This window comes from Thunnus maccoyii, chromosome 12 (genome assembly GCF_910596095.1).
Source record: "Thunnus maccoyii chromosome 12, fThuMac1.1, whole genome shotgun sequence".
In the NCBI taxonomy this organism is placed as follows: domain Eukaryota; kingdom Metazoa; phylum Chordata; class Actinopteri; order Scombriformes; family Scombridae; genus Thunnus; species Thunnus maccoyii.
The window spans coordinates 19,839,382-19,861,246 of NC_056544.1; the positions used below are offsets into that span (position 1 = coordinate 19,839,382).

A 21,865-nucleotide genomic window follows, 5' to 3' on the forward strand; every position below is an offset into this window, starting at 1 on the left:
CAATGAGTGATATTTTTCAGCATTTTCAGACATTTAATGGACCAAACAAAAAATTGATTAATTGAGAAAATAAGATGAATAGTAATAATATTTAATTAATAATAATTATTACAATAATAATTAAAATAATCATTAGTTCAGTCCCAGTTTGCAGCTTATCTCTTGTGATGACCCTCTGATGACACTCATGACTGCCAGAGCACATGCATGAGACATTAAGGCGTCATATAAAAAAATATAAAAGCCTTGAGACTCCAAACCAGGCAGTCAAACTGTTGGAAGTTGCAAAAAGTTGAATTGTCTTTGCTTTAATGCTTCTGTCTAGTACTTAAATTAACAATGGTTTAATTGAAAGTTACATTTACCAACAAATTTACCTTTAACCTCCCATATTTTTTTAGGTTTCAACTGTGTAATCTGGACTTTATCTGCATTGTATCTGGATGTCTTTTACAAGACGTCAGGGCTGCAACTACTGTAATGATTGTTTTCATCACTATTACATTGTCCATCAGAATTCCCAAGGCTCAGTGTGTTGTCTTCAAATTCCCTGTTTTGTCCGACCAACAGTCCAGAACCCAAAAACATAGTTAACTCAAAGAACAGCAGCAAATCCAAACATTTATGCAGCTATTTTAATGTTCAGTTGATCAAAAATGATGAATAAACTCATTGTTTCAGTACTATAATAGAGCTTTCTGTTTTAAAATGACAACAATGACCAAAAGGACAAGAGTCTAATCTATAGTTTTATAGCCTGTTAGGTGTTTCTCTCTACTATAGGACTAACAAAGTTCATACAGTGCTGGTGTACAGGGGGTGGAACAGTGGGTGGTAAAGGGCTGACTGCCTTCAACAGTATGCAAATGAAATAGTAATACCATACAATACATATTTGTAAATGTATGTCATATTTTAAGATAAGATAAACCTTATTGATCCCTCACAGGTTAATTAAACTGTCACAGCTGTCAAGAAAGTACAAAAAATGCTTAAAAGAAGCAACCTAAAAAAACGTATATTGACACATTTCATTTGAAATTCAGTGACACAGAAATCACTGAATCACAAATAGGGATGAGATAATTAAAGCTGCTATAATCAATATTTCTATCAAGAATAACATGACTACTTTCAAAAAGGTCAGTTGTAGTGATGAACCTACAGATAATCATCACCCAACTCTGCATTTTCCCTCAGTTCAACGGAGCTTTAAAGTATCATTACAAACACTAACTTACAAATCCTGCATAGTATACCTCTAAAACTCAGGTGAAAAAGCCATTAGGTTGATCTGAAAAGATATCACTAACCTCTTGATATGAGTGTTAATTGTGAACTCTGACAGTTAGACACAGTGGGGAATTAATTCTCTGTAGGTTTATCACTACAAGCCGCACCTCTGACATTACACAATGCCATTTGATACATTGGTTTATTAAAAATTGATTATAGCCACTTTAAAGGTGATAACATGTCTGTGTTGTACATTGTTTCCACTTACCCCAAGTGGCCAAGTGGACTTATTGCAAGTCACAGTTGTAAAGAATAAATACAAAATTGCCCTTGACAAATTGAATCAGGTGGTGGGTGAAGTCTCCTGTGTTTGCAGACATCACTGCTAGCAGCATGAAAATGAAGCTACACATTTAGTAGAAAAATACCAGTGTGTGATGTCACTTGAATTTCCCTGTGCCGGATCAATAAAGTTTCTTATCTCTTAATGAAAGGGACTAACATAAATCCAGGGGCTGCATGGACACAGTGCACATACATCATTATATCTTCATCATACTGATCATGTAACCGCACTGACACCTGTTCTTCCTCCTGGCGAGTCCTCACCTGCTTGTCCTTTTAATCTGACTCACTGACTTCATTATATACTTATGAACCTGGCGTCTCCCAGTGGGCCGCACTGCATGTCTCCATAGTGGGCTTCGTCACTGAAGCTGAGCTCATTGCCACTTCATCAGAAACTGAATAATAATACTCCGGCAACTCCCCTCTGCAAGAGTGATGAACTTTAACATTTCAAGACTAATTTGATCTTAATTACCTGTGATGACTCTGAACACTGGAGCAAGACAACACTTTGGTGTGAAGTTGTCATCTGCTGCTCATTACACAGATAAGTGTCTACTGATTCATTTCACTGTCAAAGAAAGTGTGTTTGTGTGTCCATCAGTGTGACGCCAACCATGCAGGTGACATGCAATCATGCAGAGTTGGAGAGTCATGCAGGGTTGAAATTTCACCTTTGTGTAATAATAACAGTCGTCAGTGACTGATTCCTGGTGATGGGCCTGAGTAGACGTCATATGCTGCACACTGGTGTTAAATCTGCTGCCAAAATCTGAATAAATGGTGCATTTGGTTTGATATAGGGTTAAAACTAAGGATAGTTAACCAGATCAAGTAATCTGTTGATTATTTTTTCGATTAATTAATCAATCATTTGGTCTATGAAATGCAAAAAACAAACCAATAAAAAAAAGAAAATATCTGTCGGAGGTTATGAGAGCCCAAGGTGACATGTCCAATTTGGCTTCAGTTTGCATTTTTTGTCAGATCAAAAGGACAACACACAAAATTTCAGTTTACAATAGTTTTAAAAACAAGAAAACCTCACATTTTTGGCACTTTTATCCAAACTAGTGGCGTGGCTTTGCGGATGGCATTGTTGATTTGTGTATTGATCGATCAACCACTTTGGTCAAGAATGACATATCTCGGTAACTACTGGATGGATTACCATGAAATTCTGTCAAAAATGACTTTGGTGAGACCTTTACTTTAACTCCACCACCAAGAGGCTGACATTTGTGATTTTAAGTGAAATGAAGTGAAATTTGGTATGTACATTCATGTCACCCTGAAGGTGAATTGTAATAACTTGGGTGATTTTCTTTTTCATGAAGCACCATTATCAGGTCACAATTTAAACTTGTCTAATACTTTAGTTTATGACCAAACAGCTGCAACATTAGTTATGTTCCAAACAGTCTCAGCTGTATTATTAGTTAATTAGGAGATGTTAGTAAGCTAACATGCTAAACAAAGATGGTGAATATAGTAAACATCATACTTGCTAAACATCAGCATGTTAGGATTATCATTGTGATCAGCTTTGATTAGCATGCTGATACTAGCATTAATTAAAGGGAATATGTTGTAGAGGGCGAGATTTAAAAACAAAATATGTTTATTCATGTTTGTGCCAGTTTCTCTCCCCTCCTCTGCTCTCTGTGTTTCACCTGAGGGCGGGTCTTAGCCTCTCCACACACACACTCAGCAGAGCAGAGGAAAGACAGTCGCAGAGGAAACGCTGCGCAGTTGCTGGATGTCAGCAAGTAATTTTGTCATTGCACAGCTTTCCCGAGGTTGGATAACATTATCCTCAGCAGTGGCCATCACAGTTTACCGAGGAGTTTTAACCATGGATGTATTATAAGAGCTGGATACCAAGAATGGCGCCCATTCAGTCCAGTGAGAATTGCTCGACTGGCGCATCCAGCTCTTATAATACATCCATGGTTTAACCCAAAGCTCTGGTTTTACCTAACAACAGTAGACTACAATGTGGTTACAATAATACCTGTGGTTGGCCAGGGTGTGCATCACTAAGAAAAGAGTCAGCCCATCAGAAAAGAGGGGCAGAACATACAAGATACAGCCCGTTTCAGGCTGAGTGAGACAGAAGGGCTGCATACATGGCTTGTACAGCGTTAACTAGGTGCTTTTTGACCTTAAAAACATGCAAATATTTGCAAATAGACCATGCAAATGAATATATTAAACTGGGAAAAGGGCATAATATGACCTCTTTAAAAGCACTGCTGTGGCTACACTAAGTCCAGCCTGACAGAGCGGTCTAATATATTAATATCTAATGATTTCCAGTCAGTTTATTTTGATCAATTAATTGTTTTAGCCAATTTTAATTATTGATTCTCCAATTGATCATCCAAATGTTGCCATTTGAATTGATTCTAAACATAAAGAAACACAACTCCATGTTTTTATTCTGGGTTTCAGTGGTTTAAAATAATACTTCAAATTAGAACGATCAGTCAATTGACAGAAAATTAATTAAAATATTTTGATATCAATTGTTTTGAGTCATTTTCTGAGAAAAATATCCAAATTCTCTGATTCAAGCTTCTCAAATGTGAATATTTACTGGTTTATTCAGTTTATTTTAGTCTTCAGTCTTCTATGATAGTAAATTGAATATCTTTGGGTTGTGGACTGTTGGTCGGGACAAAAGAAGACATTCGAGGATGCCATCTTTGGCTTTGGGAACCAAAGCAGCATTTTTAACCATTTTCTGACACTGTATAGACCAAATGACTAATTGATTAATCAAGAAAATAGTCACTAGTTGCAGCCCTACTTCAAATGCTTTTCCATTGAGGAAATACTTAAAATTCTCTTGAAGCATTGAATAGACTATTTGTAATTCTTTAGCAAATGAATTGTTTGAAAGTAAAGCCTTTTAAAACTGGTATGGAACATATTTAGCCAAAAAACAATGGTATCCATTCCGGCTTTGAAAAAAATACCCTGATGTACATTAAACATAAAAATTTCAATCCTGTTAAAACTTTAAATCCCATTGAGAAGTCAACAGGATGCATGCTGCTTAATAAATGAAGGCGTCATGCAGTTCCTCCCTCATCGTTGCTCAAGAAGCACTTGATCAGTGTTCAAAGAAATTTCAAACGTAATCCTAAATGAGGTGACACTCGAGTGTCTAAGTGTATAGCTTCCTCTGGTGCTGTCTGTTAATGAAGGCCTGAGAGCAGAGCCGTGCTCAGAGGGTGAGAAAGCCATTTAGTTGATCTGAGAGGAAATCACTAACATCTTGACATGAGTGTTAATTGTTAACTCTGACAGTTAGACACATCGAGTAATACGACATCACGGCTTTCTCCACACAATGAGAATTTCCTCTGTGATTACGCCCAAACACAAAGATGTCAGTCCCAGAGAAACAGTGTAAGTTTCCATAATTCATGGTTTTCTCTGCATTTATTGTGCCTTTTGTTACATGGTTGAAAAGATGTTTCTTTTAACATAGACCATATAATTGCCGCCCCTAATCTCCAGTTAAAAATGAAATCTTTTTCATCACAGTTGTCATATCACGCTCAGTGTGTGTACGACTCAGATCCAGAGATCTGAATATAAGTATCTGGAGGTGGGAACTCCCTTATGGGAACATTACTCCTCCACTTGACAGACAATAAGATTTTCATTTGCACTTGCAAGTAATCTAATCTGTAAAAGCAATCCAACAACCTTGATATAAGTACTTTACCTGTTCCAAACACACTTTACATGTGAAATCATCTTCTGTCTAAAGTAGCAATAACAGGTCTGAAAAGTTCTTTAACCACACCGAAACACCAAAATTATAATAAAACAATTAAATCCTCTTCATCTGCTGCTACTTCTTCTTCATTATTTCCAGCAGAGTAGAACACTAATTGGAGAAGGTACAAAATCTCCTCATAATTTTGATATTGCTCATGTAAAGAAACAAAACTAAGCAGCTTCATCTCTGTAAGCTTAAGGGCCACACTCACTAGCAGCATATGATATACATCAATACATTCACATCCATTGTTCTCTATGCAAGCCCACACCCTTGCAACGCCTTGACACGTGTCATCTATAATGGGATTACTGTTATGTATTGTGTTGCAGCATGGCCAGATTAGTGTATAAGCTGTACTGTGTTTGCTGTCAATAAAGAACTCCATAAGTAAAACTTCCCATTTAGAGTCATAAAGGACAGAAGACAGGAAAATGTGTTCATCCTATTTTCTAGTCAATGTGTGTCAACTCAGCTCAGAAAAGTGGCAGCGTTATCACAGTCGCTCACCCTATCACATTCACCCCAGGCTACTGTAAGAGGCTTAAACAATTAACTGCTTAGTTGATAGAAAATTAATCAGCAACTTAGATAATCTTTCGTTTAAGTTACTTTTCAGGCAAAAAACGCCAAACATTCACTGGTTCAAGCTTCTCAAATGAGAGGGTTTGCTGTTTTTCTCTGTTTTATATCATCATACATTGAAAATCTTTAGGTTTTGGACTGTTGATCAGAGAAAACAAGCAATTTAAAGATGTCATCATATTAGGCTCTGGGAAACTGTGATCTGCATTTTCCTCCATTTTCAGACATTTTTTTAGACAAAACAATTAATCAATAAATGGTTAATTATTGTAGGTGATGAAAATAATTGGCAGTTGCAGTCCTACTACTGAACTACTTTTCATGTCTGTGTGGCACATCCAATGTTTGCTATGGTGGTCTATTGATATGAGTAAAATGATGTGACAGAATGGAGCTGGTATGTGTCACTCTTCTTCTTTATCCCACTTCCTCTGCTACCTTAACATTGTGTCTTTCTGTCTTTTAAAGCTTTACAAATTTACTGGAGCACTGTTTGTCCTCTACTCCAACATGAGCTAAATCAAACCCTACAACCTGCCAGATACATTTTTATAAAGAAACACCTGAAGCTCAGTAATGAAATCAGGTCTAGCTTCAGCTCTGCTGTTATACGGTGCCATTAATGCTCCAGCCGAGGCTGTACAAATAACAGTGCTGTTTGGTTTTGTTTGTTCCACCCACTAAAGTGCCCATAAACATACCACTGTCTCTGCCATGAAAACTGAAATAGTATTTTGAAGCTGTTTCCTCTCTTGAATAGATAACTCTCTTTTCCTATTAGGATTAGATCCATGTGTGTAAATCTAAAAATGATCCTCCCACATACATGTCACCAAATTGGAAATTTAGAGGCCAACATCCAATTCTGGCATTAACCACAGTGGAATAGGAAACCGAAATCTTGAAGAATAAAATCTCTTAATCCCTGATACCAATTTCCTGAGCACAGCTTTTCAGTCACTGTGTAAAAATACTGCACCTTAAGTCCCCCCCCCCCCCCCTCTCTATTCTCCAGCTAAACCTCAAGAGAAGGTTAACAGCAAGCTTGTAACCACATCCTTCATTTCCAAGCCTTTACTTCACTGCCAGTTTTAATCACCTTATCCACAATGAATTTCCTCCATTACAACAAGATACACTTGACAGGGGTGGTCTCCAAAGCATTGTCTGTTTGTTTTTTTTGTTGTTGGTGTGATTAATTCTGGTTTAATGTGGATTGAAACATAAACAGAGAGGAAAAGATGCATTTTTATTTTTAGCCGGCATTGTGCGGCCACGACCACCCTCGCTCACTCACTCGTCACCTACGCAGAGTTTCAACTCAGCCTCTTAAAGACGACAAGTATAGACCTTTTTCACTGCAGACACTTTGACTTGTCATAGCAAGAAAAGCACAAGTGTAATTAATGACATTAATGATGCCGCTATTGCATTTAAGCCAATCACTCAACATGCATAATTACAGGTTTTTCTGCTGTAACATCTCTAAATGTATGCTGTCAAAAAAGTCTATAGGAGAACAAACTTCCTATGGCTCCATATTTGTTTTTTACAGGATGTATTTTGTGGTCTGCAAATATATATCTATTAATATTTTATACTTCAATTTCACACTGCTCTGGGTCCCCCAAACAAATCATTCTCTGGTCAAAGATATGATATAGCATCTATGTTGTTTTCTGCAACAAATTGGAACAAACAGAAACACAATTTGTCAAGTTTTTTTTTTCTTGTGTAGACTGAAGCCAAATTGTTCTCACTTGGCAGGTTTTTGACAAGAGACAATTGATAATATAATCATATTCCACTGATTAACACTGCAGGGCTGATTGCCAAAACCCAGAATTTAAATGAGGGATGTGTTTAACATCAGTAAATTGTAAATACTAATAAAATTATTTATTTGTTTATCAAATAGAAGAAATTACAAACTGTTTCACAAGAGTTGAATCATAAACAGAGTTAAGATAATAGACAAGACAAATAAAATTAACATTTAAAAAACTTTCCTGAAGAAGGTGGCTGTTTATTATCACATGAAAACTAATTAACAGTAATGTGTTTGCTGAATTATAGACACAAGTAAAACACTTTTGTATTTATTAACTAACTAATATTATGATATTATAATATGATATCATAATAAGCTTTTTCAATTTATCAGTGAGCATTGAACACAAAACATGGTGTTTCTCCTGTTTACAGGTTGAGAGATAAATATAATGTCCCTCCATAGACTTTAATGTAATATAAAACCTAGAATAGTTCATAAACTGTAGATGTGTTTGAAATAGAAAATAAAAATAAAATTTTTACTGTATACAGGTGATGTGTTATGAATACAATGGAACTGAATATCAACATAACAGACATAAATGCGCTATAGTATATCAAGTAACGTCAATTTTTATATTTTTAATTTTACAATATGACAAATCACACATTTGCCTCATGTTGCTTTGCAATCTGTACAGGATACAACATCATATGTCCTAGAAGAATAAGGAAAAACTTCCCAAAACTTAATCTTAACAAGGAAAAAAGTGGAAGAAGCCTCATGAAGAGCAACAGAGGAGGGATCCCCCTCCAGACAGACAGACATGCAACAGATGTTGTGTGGAATAGAGAGATAGCAAACCAAGATAGCAAAATTACATTATGGAAAAACGGGATGACAAAATTAAAGATAAACTGATAACATATTTGAAGAATATAAGTGATATTAACAGTTAGAGGTGAAAAAGTGAAGTGACATAGACAGCATTCCTCAATCAGTCAGGAACTGTTAATAATCAATAAATTTCACATATCATCCTATCAAACTTATGTACTATTGATCAGTGGGCAATACTGAGCATTTTGCAATATGAGTGGAGTTTGTATTAGTATACAATGGCTGAGATATACAACTAATGTCTTGGCAGTTGCTTTTAAAATTTAGTAGTCAAAATAATAAAAGCTATCAATAAGAAAAAACAACAACAACAACAACAACAACAACAACAACAAAAACAAAACAATGCAGCCATCTGCGAAGGATTAGATATGACACAGTACCAGTCAAAAGTTTGAACACACTTTCTCATTCAAGGGAATGGGAAGGTGAGTCCAATCCTTTGACTGGTACTGTATAAATGGTCTTGGTACCATTAAAAGTGTAGGAAGAGATTAGTTTTTCCAGGAATAGTTAATCAGTTTTTATAAAAAAGTACATAAAATGATTCTTATATAAATGATCTATGCTCAGCAGCATAAATGGTTATGAGTCACAGGTGAGCAAAAAACATCACAGAAGAAGAAAAATAATTAGAAGTGTACTGGTAAGTGTGCTGCTACAGCAATCACACTAACACTAAAAATATCAATGAATAATTAACAATGACACATGTAAATAAGGAAACGTGTCGTATAATATGTTACAATTTGTAGCGCCACCCCTGAGACAACAACTCAGTGAGATGACAGACGATGGGAAACTGCATTTCAACACAATCCCTCTGCCCCTCCCGGATCCTCGGCTTCAGGAATATCAGTCTGAGTCAGCCTGACAGCAACGGAGGAGATGCTGACGTGAATCATCCATCTCCCCAGTCCTCCGTGAATAATTGCGCACCCCTGCCCCCGCTATCATTTCCCAGGGTTACATTGGAGGTGACATCACTTTCGTCAGACCACCTGATTGGATGCATGTAGTTGGTTTTTGAGATGGGGAAACACAAGAGAAGGAGTGGATAATGCATTAGAGTGAAAGACCACATAGGTGGATTGTACCATGCACTCCAGAACGACAATTGGTGCTTTCCAAAACCGTTATAAATCACTGTTAAAAAATAATTATGTTTTATTTTTGTGACAATACTGTGATAAAGTTTAGTCTGGTTAGGTTTAGGCACAAAAGCCACTTGGTTAGGGTTAGGGAGAGATCATGGTTTGGGTTAAAATGATCACTTGAAATGTGGTGTGGCAACATGGCAACAGTAAACACCACATTAATTATAGTTATAGTTTTTAAAAAACCCGACTCACGGTTGGAAACATGACTCTCTCTTGGAAATAGAAAATGAACAGTTGTCTCCTGCAGCAAAGTCCACTTTTTCCATCTATCTATCAAGCCATCCACCCATCCCGCCCCCTCCTAATACGTAAATTTGTCACCTTATATTGACATCATCATAACTGCGTCACTTCTCCGGGTCATAATTACTACGGCTGATAGATGGCGTCTGTCACTCAAACACATTTTTTTGCCAGCTGAATTTTCAACCTATACTGTTGTTTTTCTTTTGAGGATGGGCTGCATTAGATACACTGGCTTTGTATAAATGGATTAAGGCATGGAGAGAAAATAGATATTTCAACCAGATTGCTGCCTATAAGTCACTGCTCTATCTCAGATTGATGTCAGCAGCCACAGTGGACACTCAGATTACCTGGAGTGCACGTCAGCAGGCACAAACTCTTTTTTGTGATAAGTTTTAATTTTAATTCAGTTTTACAGATTGTTAATTAAAGAACAAGCCCAATATAATTACATACATTTGAATGATAAAACCTTTTTACATTATGTTTTGTTGAATTAAAGTAAAACACTTTTGAGGTCTTATAAACCAAAAACTAAGATTTTTGCCACATGAGCAGCTAGTGTGGCTCTAGGGATGACAATGTCGGTCGGTCCACCACTTTGGTCCAGACTAAAATCTCTTGACTGGAATGAAATTTGTACAGGCATTCATGGTCCCCAGAAGACGAATCCTCTTGACTTCTGTTATCTTCTGATTTTACCCCAGCACCACCAACCAGTGAAATGTTTTGATAACTATTGGAGTCATCAAGTGCAACCATCAGGTCAAATTTGTCCAATACTTTGTTTTACGACCAAGTATCTTCAAAATGAATGACTTTCCCATCAGCCTTGGCGGTACCTAGTATTTACTGCTACTTTGTACTGATGAAAACACTGATGGTGTGTACACAAATGACAACCAGTACCATATATTATAAGTATATTCAATGATTAAATATTGAGAAACAAGATCTACAGCCATGGAAGCAGCTCTGTGTGGCTGTACTTTGTCATAGCAGTGCTTTCAACTAAATGCTAACACCAGCATGCTAACATACTCACAATTACAATGCTAACATGCTGATGTTAAGCAGGTACAGTATAATGTTTACAGTACAGCTGAGGCTGACGGGAATGTCATGAGTTTTGCAGGTATTTAGGTCATAAACTGGAGTATAGGACAAGTTAAAATTTGGCAGTGGAGCTACTGCATATGAAAGGTTAAGGAATCTCCAAATTTATTACAATTCATCATGAGGGGGCATGAATGTCTGTATCACATTTCAAGGCAATCCATCCAACAGATGTCAAAACATTTCACTAAAAAACACAAATCTTAACTTAATGGTGGAGATAGAAGAAAAGTCGGGATCGCAATCCAATTAAATACTTTATTTCTGATTATCTGATATTATTCTGATATTTTTATGATATCATGAAGTCTTGCAAGTGACTTAACATGTTGACATTTCTGCTTACACCCTCCTCACACAAGTAAACTCTGTAACACTGCTACTTTCATGCTTACAACATAACCCTTCTGATGTAGGTTGTCAGACACCCTCTGGCCACTTATTACGTTCACTTTATATTTACATTCACTGCTAAATATCAGAAAACCAAATTCTGAACTCCTACTTTTAATTATCTGACAATTGAGGTTTTTTAGAGAGAGCACTAAAGCCTCACAGAGCTGCTAGCGTGGCTATAGACTCTTTGTCTGATTAAAAACATAAATCTTTACAACAGCCAAATTACCTGCTAGCATAGAAGTCATTACATCTCAAATTTAAATTGTGTGATTTCAATATTATAGTAAGTGACATTTTCTGTCCCTTCGATCACATCAAAGCTTCCCTTTGCCGCACATAAATTGAAATATGAATGAATAAACACCATGAAATGAATGACAGCTTCAGTACAAAATGTGGTTCACCAACATCCTGCTGAGTGAGGAGTGATTTACATGCAAACAGGCTGTGCTTATGTTGTTCAGAAATCACTCCCAGCCCTTTGAAGCAATTTTATGTTCCTCGAAACTTATAGTGCCTGAGGAGTTTCAACTTTTTTCAAAGAAGAGATTTCCGCCAAAAATGTATTTGACATTTCTTTTGGTCTCACTTCAGCTGTGGGGATGAATGAAAAAGCTCCTTGCATTTCCTTTTCTCTTTATTCATCACCGCTGTTGACGTTTACCCAACGTGGATGGAGATTTGCTTGCACATACGTATTTGCGGCACCACTCGCAGCTGTACGTCATCCAAGCAATACCTACGCATTTTGTGAGTTCATCACTATGATTCATAGGTTTCAGTGACGTTTCTCCATCCATCTATTTGTTCACAACCTGTCACCTTGTCTCCTGAGATTATATCCTCTATGATATGTGAATTATGTGAAGTAACCCAGGGTTTATGCAGAATCTGTAAAGTGTTGGACAGTAGATGGAAAAACTTGGCAAGTGTGACATTAAGCAAAAGCTTTCCCAGCAATCCATTTACAGAAACAAGATGAAGCAAGTCCAGTTCTGATGGACGGTGGATAGAGCTTGTCATATTATATAGCACATGCATCAGTATAAATTTATTAATTCAGGATTAATATAAATATCCTTTTTTGGTCACCAGAGAGGAAGTGTGTGACTAGGTAATCAGGTCACCTGTACATACTGTAGTTTCTGTGTTTGGTGTCTGTGGATTTACACCGATGAAGGCCTGAGGTGTGCTGAAATATTTCCATCTCGTTCTCAGTAAATGTAACAGCAGGAAGTGTGTCATCCTGTGAGGGGCTTATTTTTCTTTTTGCTGGAGTGCAGGTCAATTTGAAATTCATAGAGCCTGTCAGAAACGTTGCCAAGGCATTTGAATGATGAATAAATAGTATTAGATCCTCTTTTCCTTTGTCGTATTTGGGTATATTTACTGGTGCAGAACAATGTTGCTGTTGGAAATACTGTTAAGAAAGAAAACGGCTATCTCATAAACTGGTTACTTCCCATAGTGTGCAGAAAATGTTCTTTGGATTATCCAAGGGTGGCCCCAATGTGCAAAACACAACTTTTCAAGAGACACACTTGCTTCAGAAATACACAACCTTTCAAAAAATCAACCGCATTTCAGAAAACAGACAAACAACAGAAAAAGCTTCCCATAAACTGCAAAGTCTGGGCCCTGAAGATATGAGAGAATTGGATGATGTCTCGTTTTCATGTTGTTTCGGAGAGATTTGAGTTACAGCTCACATCAGGCGGACAGAAGTAATCAGCTGGTATTAATGTGAAAACACAGGGCTGACAGAGGGTATGAAAGCTGCAGGGAATGAATATGAAAAGAAGAAAAATCCAAGATTAAGTAAGTAAATACAAGGTATATGTTTATGAATTTACAAATAAAAGTGCCAAGGGGAAAGGACACACAGATATCCAGAAAAAATAAAGGCTATGAGAATAATAGTAGGTCCATATGAGGTAATGGTGGTTTGTAAACAAAGAAATGTGACATGAAACTTTCCTGACACATTAGTATGTAGCTTGGAGAAGTAGAACAGAAATGCCAGGCTGTAGTTTGAAGATGGATTTGTCTGCCTGATCAAAATCATGAAGATGTAAAAGGATATTTGGATGGTAACAGATGCTGACTGTTGCTTGAGTTGTTGACTGCTTGACTGTTGTGAATGAGAGGGGAGACGGGTGGTAACTTCTACATATGTGACATCACATGGATCACCTCTATTGATGATTGTGAGATTGAAAGATGTGATTGACTGACCCCCTTCTCTTATGCTCCCCCCTCTGTCTGTTTTTGTATGCTGTAAAAAAAGTGGTCATAACAGTCATAAATATCAAGATATCTATATGATGGACTGTATGATCAATAAATCCCTGAAACAACATTTGTAACATAGATATTCATGCATAATTGTGCACATGCTAATTCATAAAATTGGACTATTGTCTTCTTCTTCTTCTTGTCTTATAAAATAGTAATTTACATATGAAACATATTGTGATTGTTCCAGAGGCAATAATACCTAGAAAATATCCACTGCTCTAACAATGTTCATTTTGCGGAAAAAGTTGGAAAAGGTGATATTTAAACCTGCCTTAACCCATATTTTGAATGAAAATGTTAAAAATGTCTTGGTGCAGACCCTCGTAGAATCAATGGTGCAGCTTTTAGCAGCTTTTAACTTGTAGTGGTTTTCTGGACGCACATGATGATTGACACTCACCGTTCTTGCTGAATATACAACAATAGGCAGCCATTTTCAGCAAAAAGGTCTGCAGATCCTCCATTAAATGGATAAAGAGACAAGTGTGGTGAGGAAAATAAATGCTAGACACGGCTGAATTCAATTCAAGATACTACACAGACTCCACTATTATAAAACAAAATTAATAATAATATAATAATTATAATAATAATAAACTTTATTTGTACAGCACCTTTCATACATAAAATGCAGCTCAAAGTGCTTTACAGGACAAAATTAAATCAAAGATGCAGGTATTAAAAAGAAGACATGATGGGCAATTCAATAAATAAAAAATAAAATTACACAAAGCTGAACTGAGCTGCAAAGCCAGATCTCATTCACAATGAATAGCATCAGTCACTGACTTTGAATCCGTATGAGTGAATGGTCCGTTTTTGTCAGGAGTTCAGGACAATAAAGACCTAAAAGATGATTGTTGCCCTTATGTCTGATAGATAAATGGGCAGTTATTAGCTAAAATGTTAGTTTTAAATTTATATCAGGAATTTGTATATTTAAGTTTGTCGCTATGTCCCCTAGTGGTCAAAAATCAGTTATGATGTCAGGTAGATGAAAGACGACATTGACTGACCCTCCTGCTCCTCTCTATGTCTTTGTCTGTAGGATGTAAAACAGAGTGGGATGAGGTTGCATGTTGGCTGAGAGCTGAAGTCGGGCAGGTGGTCAACGTATCCTGTTCTGAGGTCTTCCAGCCTTTCTCCAGCAATCAAGGTTGGTTCCCATGTCAACCTCAATCTGAGCAAACGCAAAGAAGAACATCTCCCAGTCAGCCAATCGTAAGAGTAGTTAAAAAACACACAAGGTAATGTAAAAGTGCACTGCAACTCCACCACTCAGGATAATTATCTGCTCTGTATAATCTGCCGTGCTAATGCAGGCCAGAGTCACTGTGATGAAGGAACACAGTATGAATTATTCATGTATGTTTGTTGGCAGGAACACATGTATGTATGCTCTGGGAGATTTCTTGCAGAAGAAATGACGTGAATTCTTGTCTGCAGGATTCAAACATTACAGGCATGAGAGGCGTTTTTTGTAAGATTTGACCTTCCAGAAAGATGGTGATGGTGATATATAGTTATATGAATAATATAGTTATAACAACTTTACTTTAGATGAGAGTAAACTGTAAGTGGTGTAGACTTACTTAGAGCAAACAAATACATATTGGTGTTTATTCACTTTTTAAAGGATAAGACTAGCTATTTTCTATATTTTTCTTATTGTCAACAAATCTCATGTGCAGAGCCGAACCAACAATGAACAGATCCAATACTTACAAGTACTGTGTGTGTATCCAAAGCCTGATATATCTGTACTGTAGACCTCCATTGTAGCTGCAATCTTCTCCCTGTCTGGTAATCCACATTACCACTACTGTTACAATCTGTGTATTGGCAATAAGCTTGACGTGAAATTAATCTTCAGAGGCAGTAATGCCATTTAAAAGGTTTACTTAGAACAAAGGAAAAGTTACTCTGTTTCTGCTCAACTTGCCTCGGCGGTCAAAAGACTGTCTTGTTCCGCAGACTGAGTTATCAGTCTGATAACTGAGAGCTGCTGTATTGGCTATGTTGTCATCAGTAACCTAACTAAAGGAGCATTTCAACATTTTAGCTACCACAGTATTAACATGAGCACTAAATGACTAAATACATCATATTTATTCTTAACATGGCTTTTACATCTATTGTTGTCCGAAAAGTATTAAAAACATGTCAGTGAGCCACATCGCTGCACTGGGTGACATGTTCCATCACCACAAAAATTATGGTCATGTTAGTTTGTTTAGAAACAGAATCTGCTGTACAAAGAACTACTCTCCAGAGACTGAAAATGTGATCACTGTTATTAGTCTTTACAGTCTAATAGTAACCATAATCTTTGTGGTGAAAGAACATGTCACCCACTGCAACAATGTGGCTCAATGACATGTTTTTAATAGTTTTTGGACAACAATTGAAGTGTACAGCATAGAGGAATATGATATATCAGGATGCACACTCAATATTTGTAAGTAGGATGAGTACATTGTTGGTTTGGTTGATTTGTTGACATTAAGAAAAGTATAGAAAATCACCAGCCATATCCTTTAACAAGTTATTCCATTGTGAGAAAATAATGTGAAGTGTTGTGTAATATTGTAAAAGAATGCCAGTCTGTTTGTGCTCTGTTGTCTTGATGGGATTGCCATTATGAGAAGGTCATTAGTAAGGGTCAGGATCATTCATGGTTAATGTTCTTTCCAACTTACCTTGATGGAAATCATGTCTCATTATGATCTGAATTACAGATCATTGAAACAAACCACAGTCTTTGCTTTCAGCGGTGCAGTTGTTAGCATTTGGACTGTGCTGGTTCCTGTTTGCTCAGCTCAAAGGGAATACAGAAAACCCACCGCCACACATTTCCGTATGCCTTTGTTTAAATAGACACACAACAGTGCATGCTCCATCTATGCCACACACATTTGCATCTACACCCCTCCTCATACTCTCATGTCTGAAGCCACAAATGCAGCAGTGCTGGGACAAATCCAGCTGACAACCTTCTCCCGACACCTGCTGTTTCCAAATGGACGCTAACCAGGACTAAATGTCAGTACAAGGACATGAAAGCATCATTTTTTCTCTGACTGAAAGCACTAATGGAGTGAAATGGTCCAAGAGAGGAAATGTCAGTGCAGCGGCCCAAATGAGCTAATATCCAAGCGCATGGGAATGACAACTTTCCATAACAATGTAGCTATGATATGTAGAATACAAGACACTGTAGATAGAGTCAAAAAAGTACACATTTAAAGATTAGAAAGGATATATGAATGGTAGTGGCTGTGTCAAATTCTCAAATGTTCTCTTTGGATCCATCACACTCAACATCAATCTCTCAGATAAAGTGCTACCATAATATATTGTATTAAAACAATGGATCTATTAGAAATATACATTTTCAGCTAATAGCAGCAATGGTTCAATTTCATGAGCCATGTCAGAGATAAAGCGAACAGGAAACAATCATTAAACTTAATCTGTCTGTGTAGTAGTTTTTAAATCCTGGGAGATGAAAGATTGCAGCTTATTTCCATTCTGGACTTGCTAAATCCATTAATAAGGTTTTGTGAATGGAAATTGAGGTTTTTATGCTTTTGGTATATTAGAGCAGTAGAGAGACAGACTTATACGGAAAGCCCTTTTCCACTTCTCAAGAACCCAGGAGCCTTTTTAGGAACAATAAACTGAGATCTGAGATCCTGCACCCAAAAGTCTTTGCTTTGTGTGAACATTTACACGTATATTTGAATATGTAACTGTGCAGTGATGTGTACTTACAGTCAAATAATGCTGCTACAATTTACAATTACTGGATCATCTGACCTTCTTGCATTTCTAAACTGTATATTTTGTATTTTTGTATTGTTGTATATTAGCCAAATATACTGTATATAGGATATGCACTACTGCACAATCGTTTGCATAATCCATATTCATGAACACTGGTAGTTTCAACTGCCTGTACCAATTCAAATTGCACACTATCTTCTTTTTTTTTTTAACCTTCTCTTGAGGGCTTCTGCAAAGGTATCCCTCATGATATTTTATTATATTGCTCTTCTTGCATTCCTCAAAAATTTCCTCAAAACTTTAAATACTAGCATTACACTATTTTTTCACCAAATCCCTGGGAAATGGAATTTCATGTCATCATATGTAGCATTGAGCTGAAAAGTATAAATGCAACTGTGGTGAGATGACAATAAAGTTCGCAAGCATTTTACAGTCGCCATTCTTAAAATTCAGCAAAGAAACCTTCTAAGCTTCCAAGTGAAGCTACAGATGAGAATGAACAAAAGGTGGACCAACTGAGCCCAAGTATCATTGTGTGTTTTTTATTCACATAAAGCCAAAGAATTTTAGTGTTGTCAGACCACACTGCCTGCATATTAAAATATGTGTAAACAAATAAAAACTGAGGCAGAAATGTACACACTAGTGAAGGATAGCAGATTCACTGTCCTGTTTACAAAATGAGAAAACATTGTATGATGTATAAATATTGCGAAAATCTTTGCACTTGTTGGATGCAAAAATAATTCCAATTTTTCCTTGTCTCCGTTGCGTTTGATCCCACATAAGGGTATATTTACAGGAACTGCACTTTAGACGGCTGGTCAGAAATTTATCCACCCTATGAGGAGGCCTGTGCTTTCAGTGATGACAACGAGCCAGAATCAGAGGTACCGACTTGGTCTCATGTTGTTGTTGCCAGTCAGTTAAGCATTTTCACATTGTTTCTGCTTCCTCCCCACTCTTCCTTCCTCGCGGCTTCCTTTTTACTTCAGACCTATTTGCAGGCTTAGAGCAAGGTCAAACACAGATTTTGTTCCGAGAATAAATCTAACCCATTAAGGAGAGATGACAGTCTTTAACAATGTTTGATACAGAAATAGAAACTCTAATTATTGCACAGTGAAAGCTAATCATTTATCCTTACATAAATGTATTATGTTTTACTCAAGGATTCACATACTGTACGTGTAGCCGTATAGATGCCAGTCAGATTCAAAATTTCAGTCTGTATGTGACATTTTATGTGACATTTCACTTATCAGGCCATTTCCCAGTGGTGGCTTTGACATTATCACAATATACCAGCCTCCACCCTTTCCAAACAATCTAATTTTCACTTTCTCTTCCTGTCCTGTCTCTCTCTTTCTGTGTCTCCAGACAAGTTACCTCTATACATTCAGACAGGTTTACACTGTGGGCTATGCCACCTCACTCATCTCCCTCATAATGGCCATAGTGGTGTTCATGGCCTTCAGGTAAGACCAGCACAGCTCGCACTGTCCAGACAGAGAGCAATAAGGGAAAAACTCACAACAAGGATCCACAATCAATGTTTGAATGAAAGTGGTGATGAGCAAGAGTTAGTTATAATTTAGAGGTGAGAATCTCAGTGGTGATATGATTATAGATTACAGTATCTGAGAATGACTGTTTGATCAATAGAGCTCCAATGAAGCCTTTGTAGTCTACTGTGGGAGCCTATGAATCATACAAATACAAATTCATGCCGCTGTCTTCTTCTTCTGATTGTCTTATGAATTATTGATTGACATATAAAGCAGGTCAAGAGGTAGAAATGCCTCATATGATGTTAAATGTGCATGAAGTTGGATAAAAATTATATTTGAACCAGCATTTGCTGATGTTTTTTGTATTAAAGTAATAGCTCAACTTTACAAAGCACGAAAATCGATACCACTCTCACGTCTGTCCATTTAAAATGAATCTGGAGCCAGCAGCCTGTTAGCTTAGCCTAACATAAAGACTGGAAACAAGGGGAAACAGCTAGCATGGCTCAGTCCAAGGCTAGCAAAGGCCTACAAAGATCCACCTAAAACTCACAAATTAACACGTTATATCTTGTTTGTTTGATCTGAACAAAACCCAAAGTGTAAAATCAATATTTCGTTGTTATTTTTGGAAGTGAATTTCCAATTATTCCCTCAACAGTGAAACAAATAATTTCAAAAAAAGTAGTGCCAGTTTTTAGCGGCTTTTAACTTCATGTTGTGGAGGCAGCTGCTCCCTGCAAACAAGTTCAGAAGCTGACTGCACACTCCAGCAAGTGATTATTGGAATTAATTAGTCAAAATATTAAACATGTTTTCTACGAGATACTTATGTTGCTCTTTATCTGCTGGATAAGCAGGCTATTGTTAATGAACATGTTAGTGTTAAATTGAAATCAAGTTTGTGTTTCTTTGAGTTTGTCTCACTATTTATGTTTGTGTGAGTGTTAACATCCTTTCCCTTTCTTGTGATCTGTTCAGAAAGTTCCGCTGCACCAGGAACTACATTCATGTCAACCTGTTCTCCTCCTTCGTCCTGAGAGCCAGCGCCGTTTTCATTAAAGACACTGTGCTGTTTGCTGATGAGACCCTGGACCACTGCTCCATGTCGACGGTGAGCACTCTAATTAGTCAATAATGTTTCCACCACAAAGCAGATTCCCACGTCTGCTGTGGATGATGATTGAGTTAACAATGGACAAAGACAGGAAAGAGGAGTGAAAGAGGGGAAGACACGTGGCAAACTGATGAACGGCATCTGTCATTTGTCAGCAAAACCCCCGCGTTAGTCGACGGAAAGACTGATGAATTCTTTTGGCAACAACATAGTTTACACAAGACGGAAAAATATACCTGATATGTTTTTGATATTGTGGATGAAATCTTTTATTATAAGATTATGACAAGCAGTATTTCACCTGTATGTCAGGTCTTTGATGTGAGTTTTGCTAAACCAGACAAAGTGATATGACTGATAAAAATGGTTGTTATTTATTTACTGTTATTTTTGTTTTTTTACATCATGTAGTGACTTATGTAGTGATTTTTCTTTTCTTTTGTATGATGTTTTGTTCTTTTTGTTTTGTAGAGTGAGGGCCATTTATGCAGCTTGGCCTGTAGTTGGGGTGGAAGGTGCTAGATTTTCACTGTTTACAACTTATTTTTAATGTTTGTGCTAAGCTTTAAATCGTTGTCCTTATACAAACTGTACTCATGTCATTATTTTTTTTCACAGCCGTAGTCCTCCGTAATCAGACAGATTATACTTGATATTGTGCTCAAATATAGTCAAAACATATTGTTTGGATTGGTTGTCAAGTGCACAATGTTGCCGTTGTTGGCAAAGACACAAATATTTGGGATACATAATCAAAACACATATGAAACTATTAAGGCAAAGAAAAGAGCTGCACAATGGTACACTTTCAAAACATAAATATCAGAGTGACAGCAAGTAGTCAAAAAAGAAAACTACATAAGAAATCCAACCTCTAACAGTTGCGGGGAGATAATAATCTCTATTTTTGGGCTGCTGGTTCACTTTTACACTATTTCATTTATTTATTATTTTATATGATCAATTAAAGCATTGAATTTCTTCTTTTCTCTCAAAAATAATGACACATTTTTGCGACAACTTGTACATTGAGTGTTTTTAACTTAAAGTACAAGGCGAGTCATGTCATGGTGCCGCATGCATGCGTAACAGAATATAATATGAAAAGGACATGTCGATATAATTTATTCATTTGCTGTGTGGAGAAAAAGAATTTAAAATAGTATCAAAAGTACTTTCATAGCCGATTCTTACTTTCACTTCCTGACACTTGAGAGCAAGTTCTGCCTCCATCCAGGCCGTGCGTTAGACTACTGTTAAATAATGACTCATCCGGTACAGAAGTTAATAAATATCTGAAGCACTGGAACTTTGTTGTGTTCTCTCTAGACAGCGTGCAAGTCAGCCGTGGCTTTCTTCCAGTTCAGCATCCTGGCCAATTACTTTTGGTTGCTGGTGGAGGGCATGTATCTGCAGACCCTCCTGGCCCTGACCTTCGTCTCTCAGAGGAAATACTTCTGGTGGTACATCCTGATTGGATGGGGTGAGTATAGCATGACTGAAGGGAATCGTCTGAGAACATCACGCCCACGTGTTGATATACAATATCCTCACATGTAGGTTAGAAATCTATTTCCAAGACAGTAACTC

At 37.0% G+C, this 21,865-nt stretch overlaps 1 protein-coding gene across 1 annotated transcript in view; it reads left to right on the top strand.

Annotated features, from left to right (window-relative positions):
- Positions 1–21,865, top strand: part of LOC121908907 (vasoactive intestinal polypeptide receptor 1-like) — a 34,288-nt gene that overhangs the window by 1,945 nt on the left and 10,478 nt on the right. Inside the window, exons 3-7 of the mRNA XM_042429219.1 lie at positions 14,907–15,014; positions 18,437–18,537; positions 19,028–19,125; positions 20,140–20,272; positions 21,605–21,758. Coding sequence (XP_042285153.1) covers positions 14,907–15,014; positions 18,437–18,537; positions 19,028–19,125; positions 20,140–20,272; positions 21,605–21,758 — 594 coding nt within the window. The remainder of the gene's footprint in view (positions 1–14,906; positions 15,015–18,436; positions 18,538–19,027; positions 19,126–20,139; positions 20,273–21,604; positions 21,759–21,865) is intronic.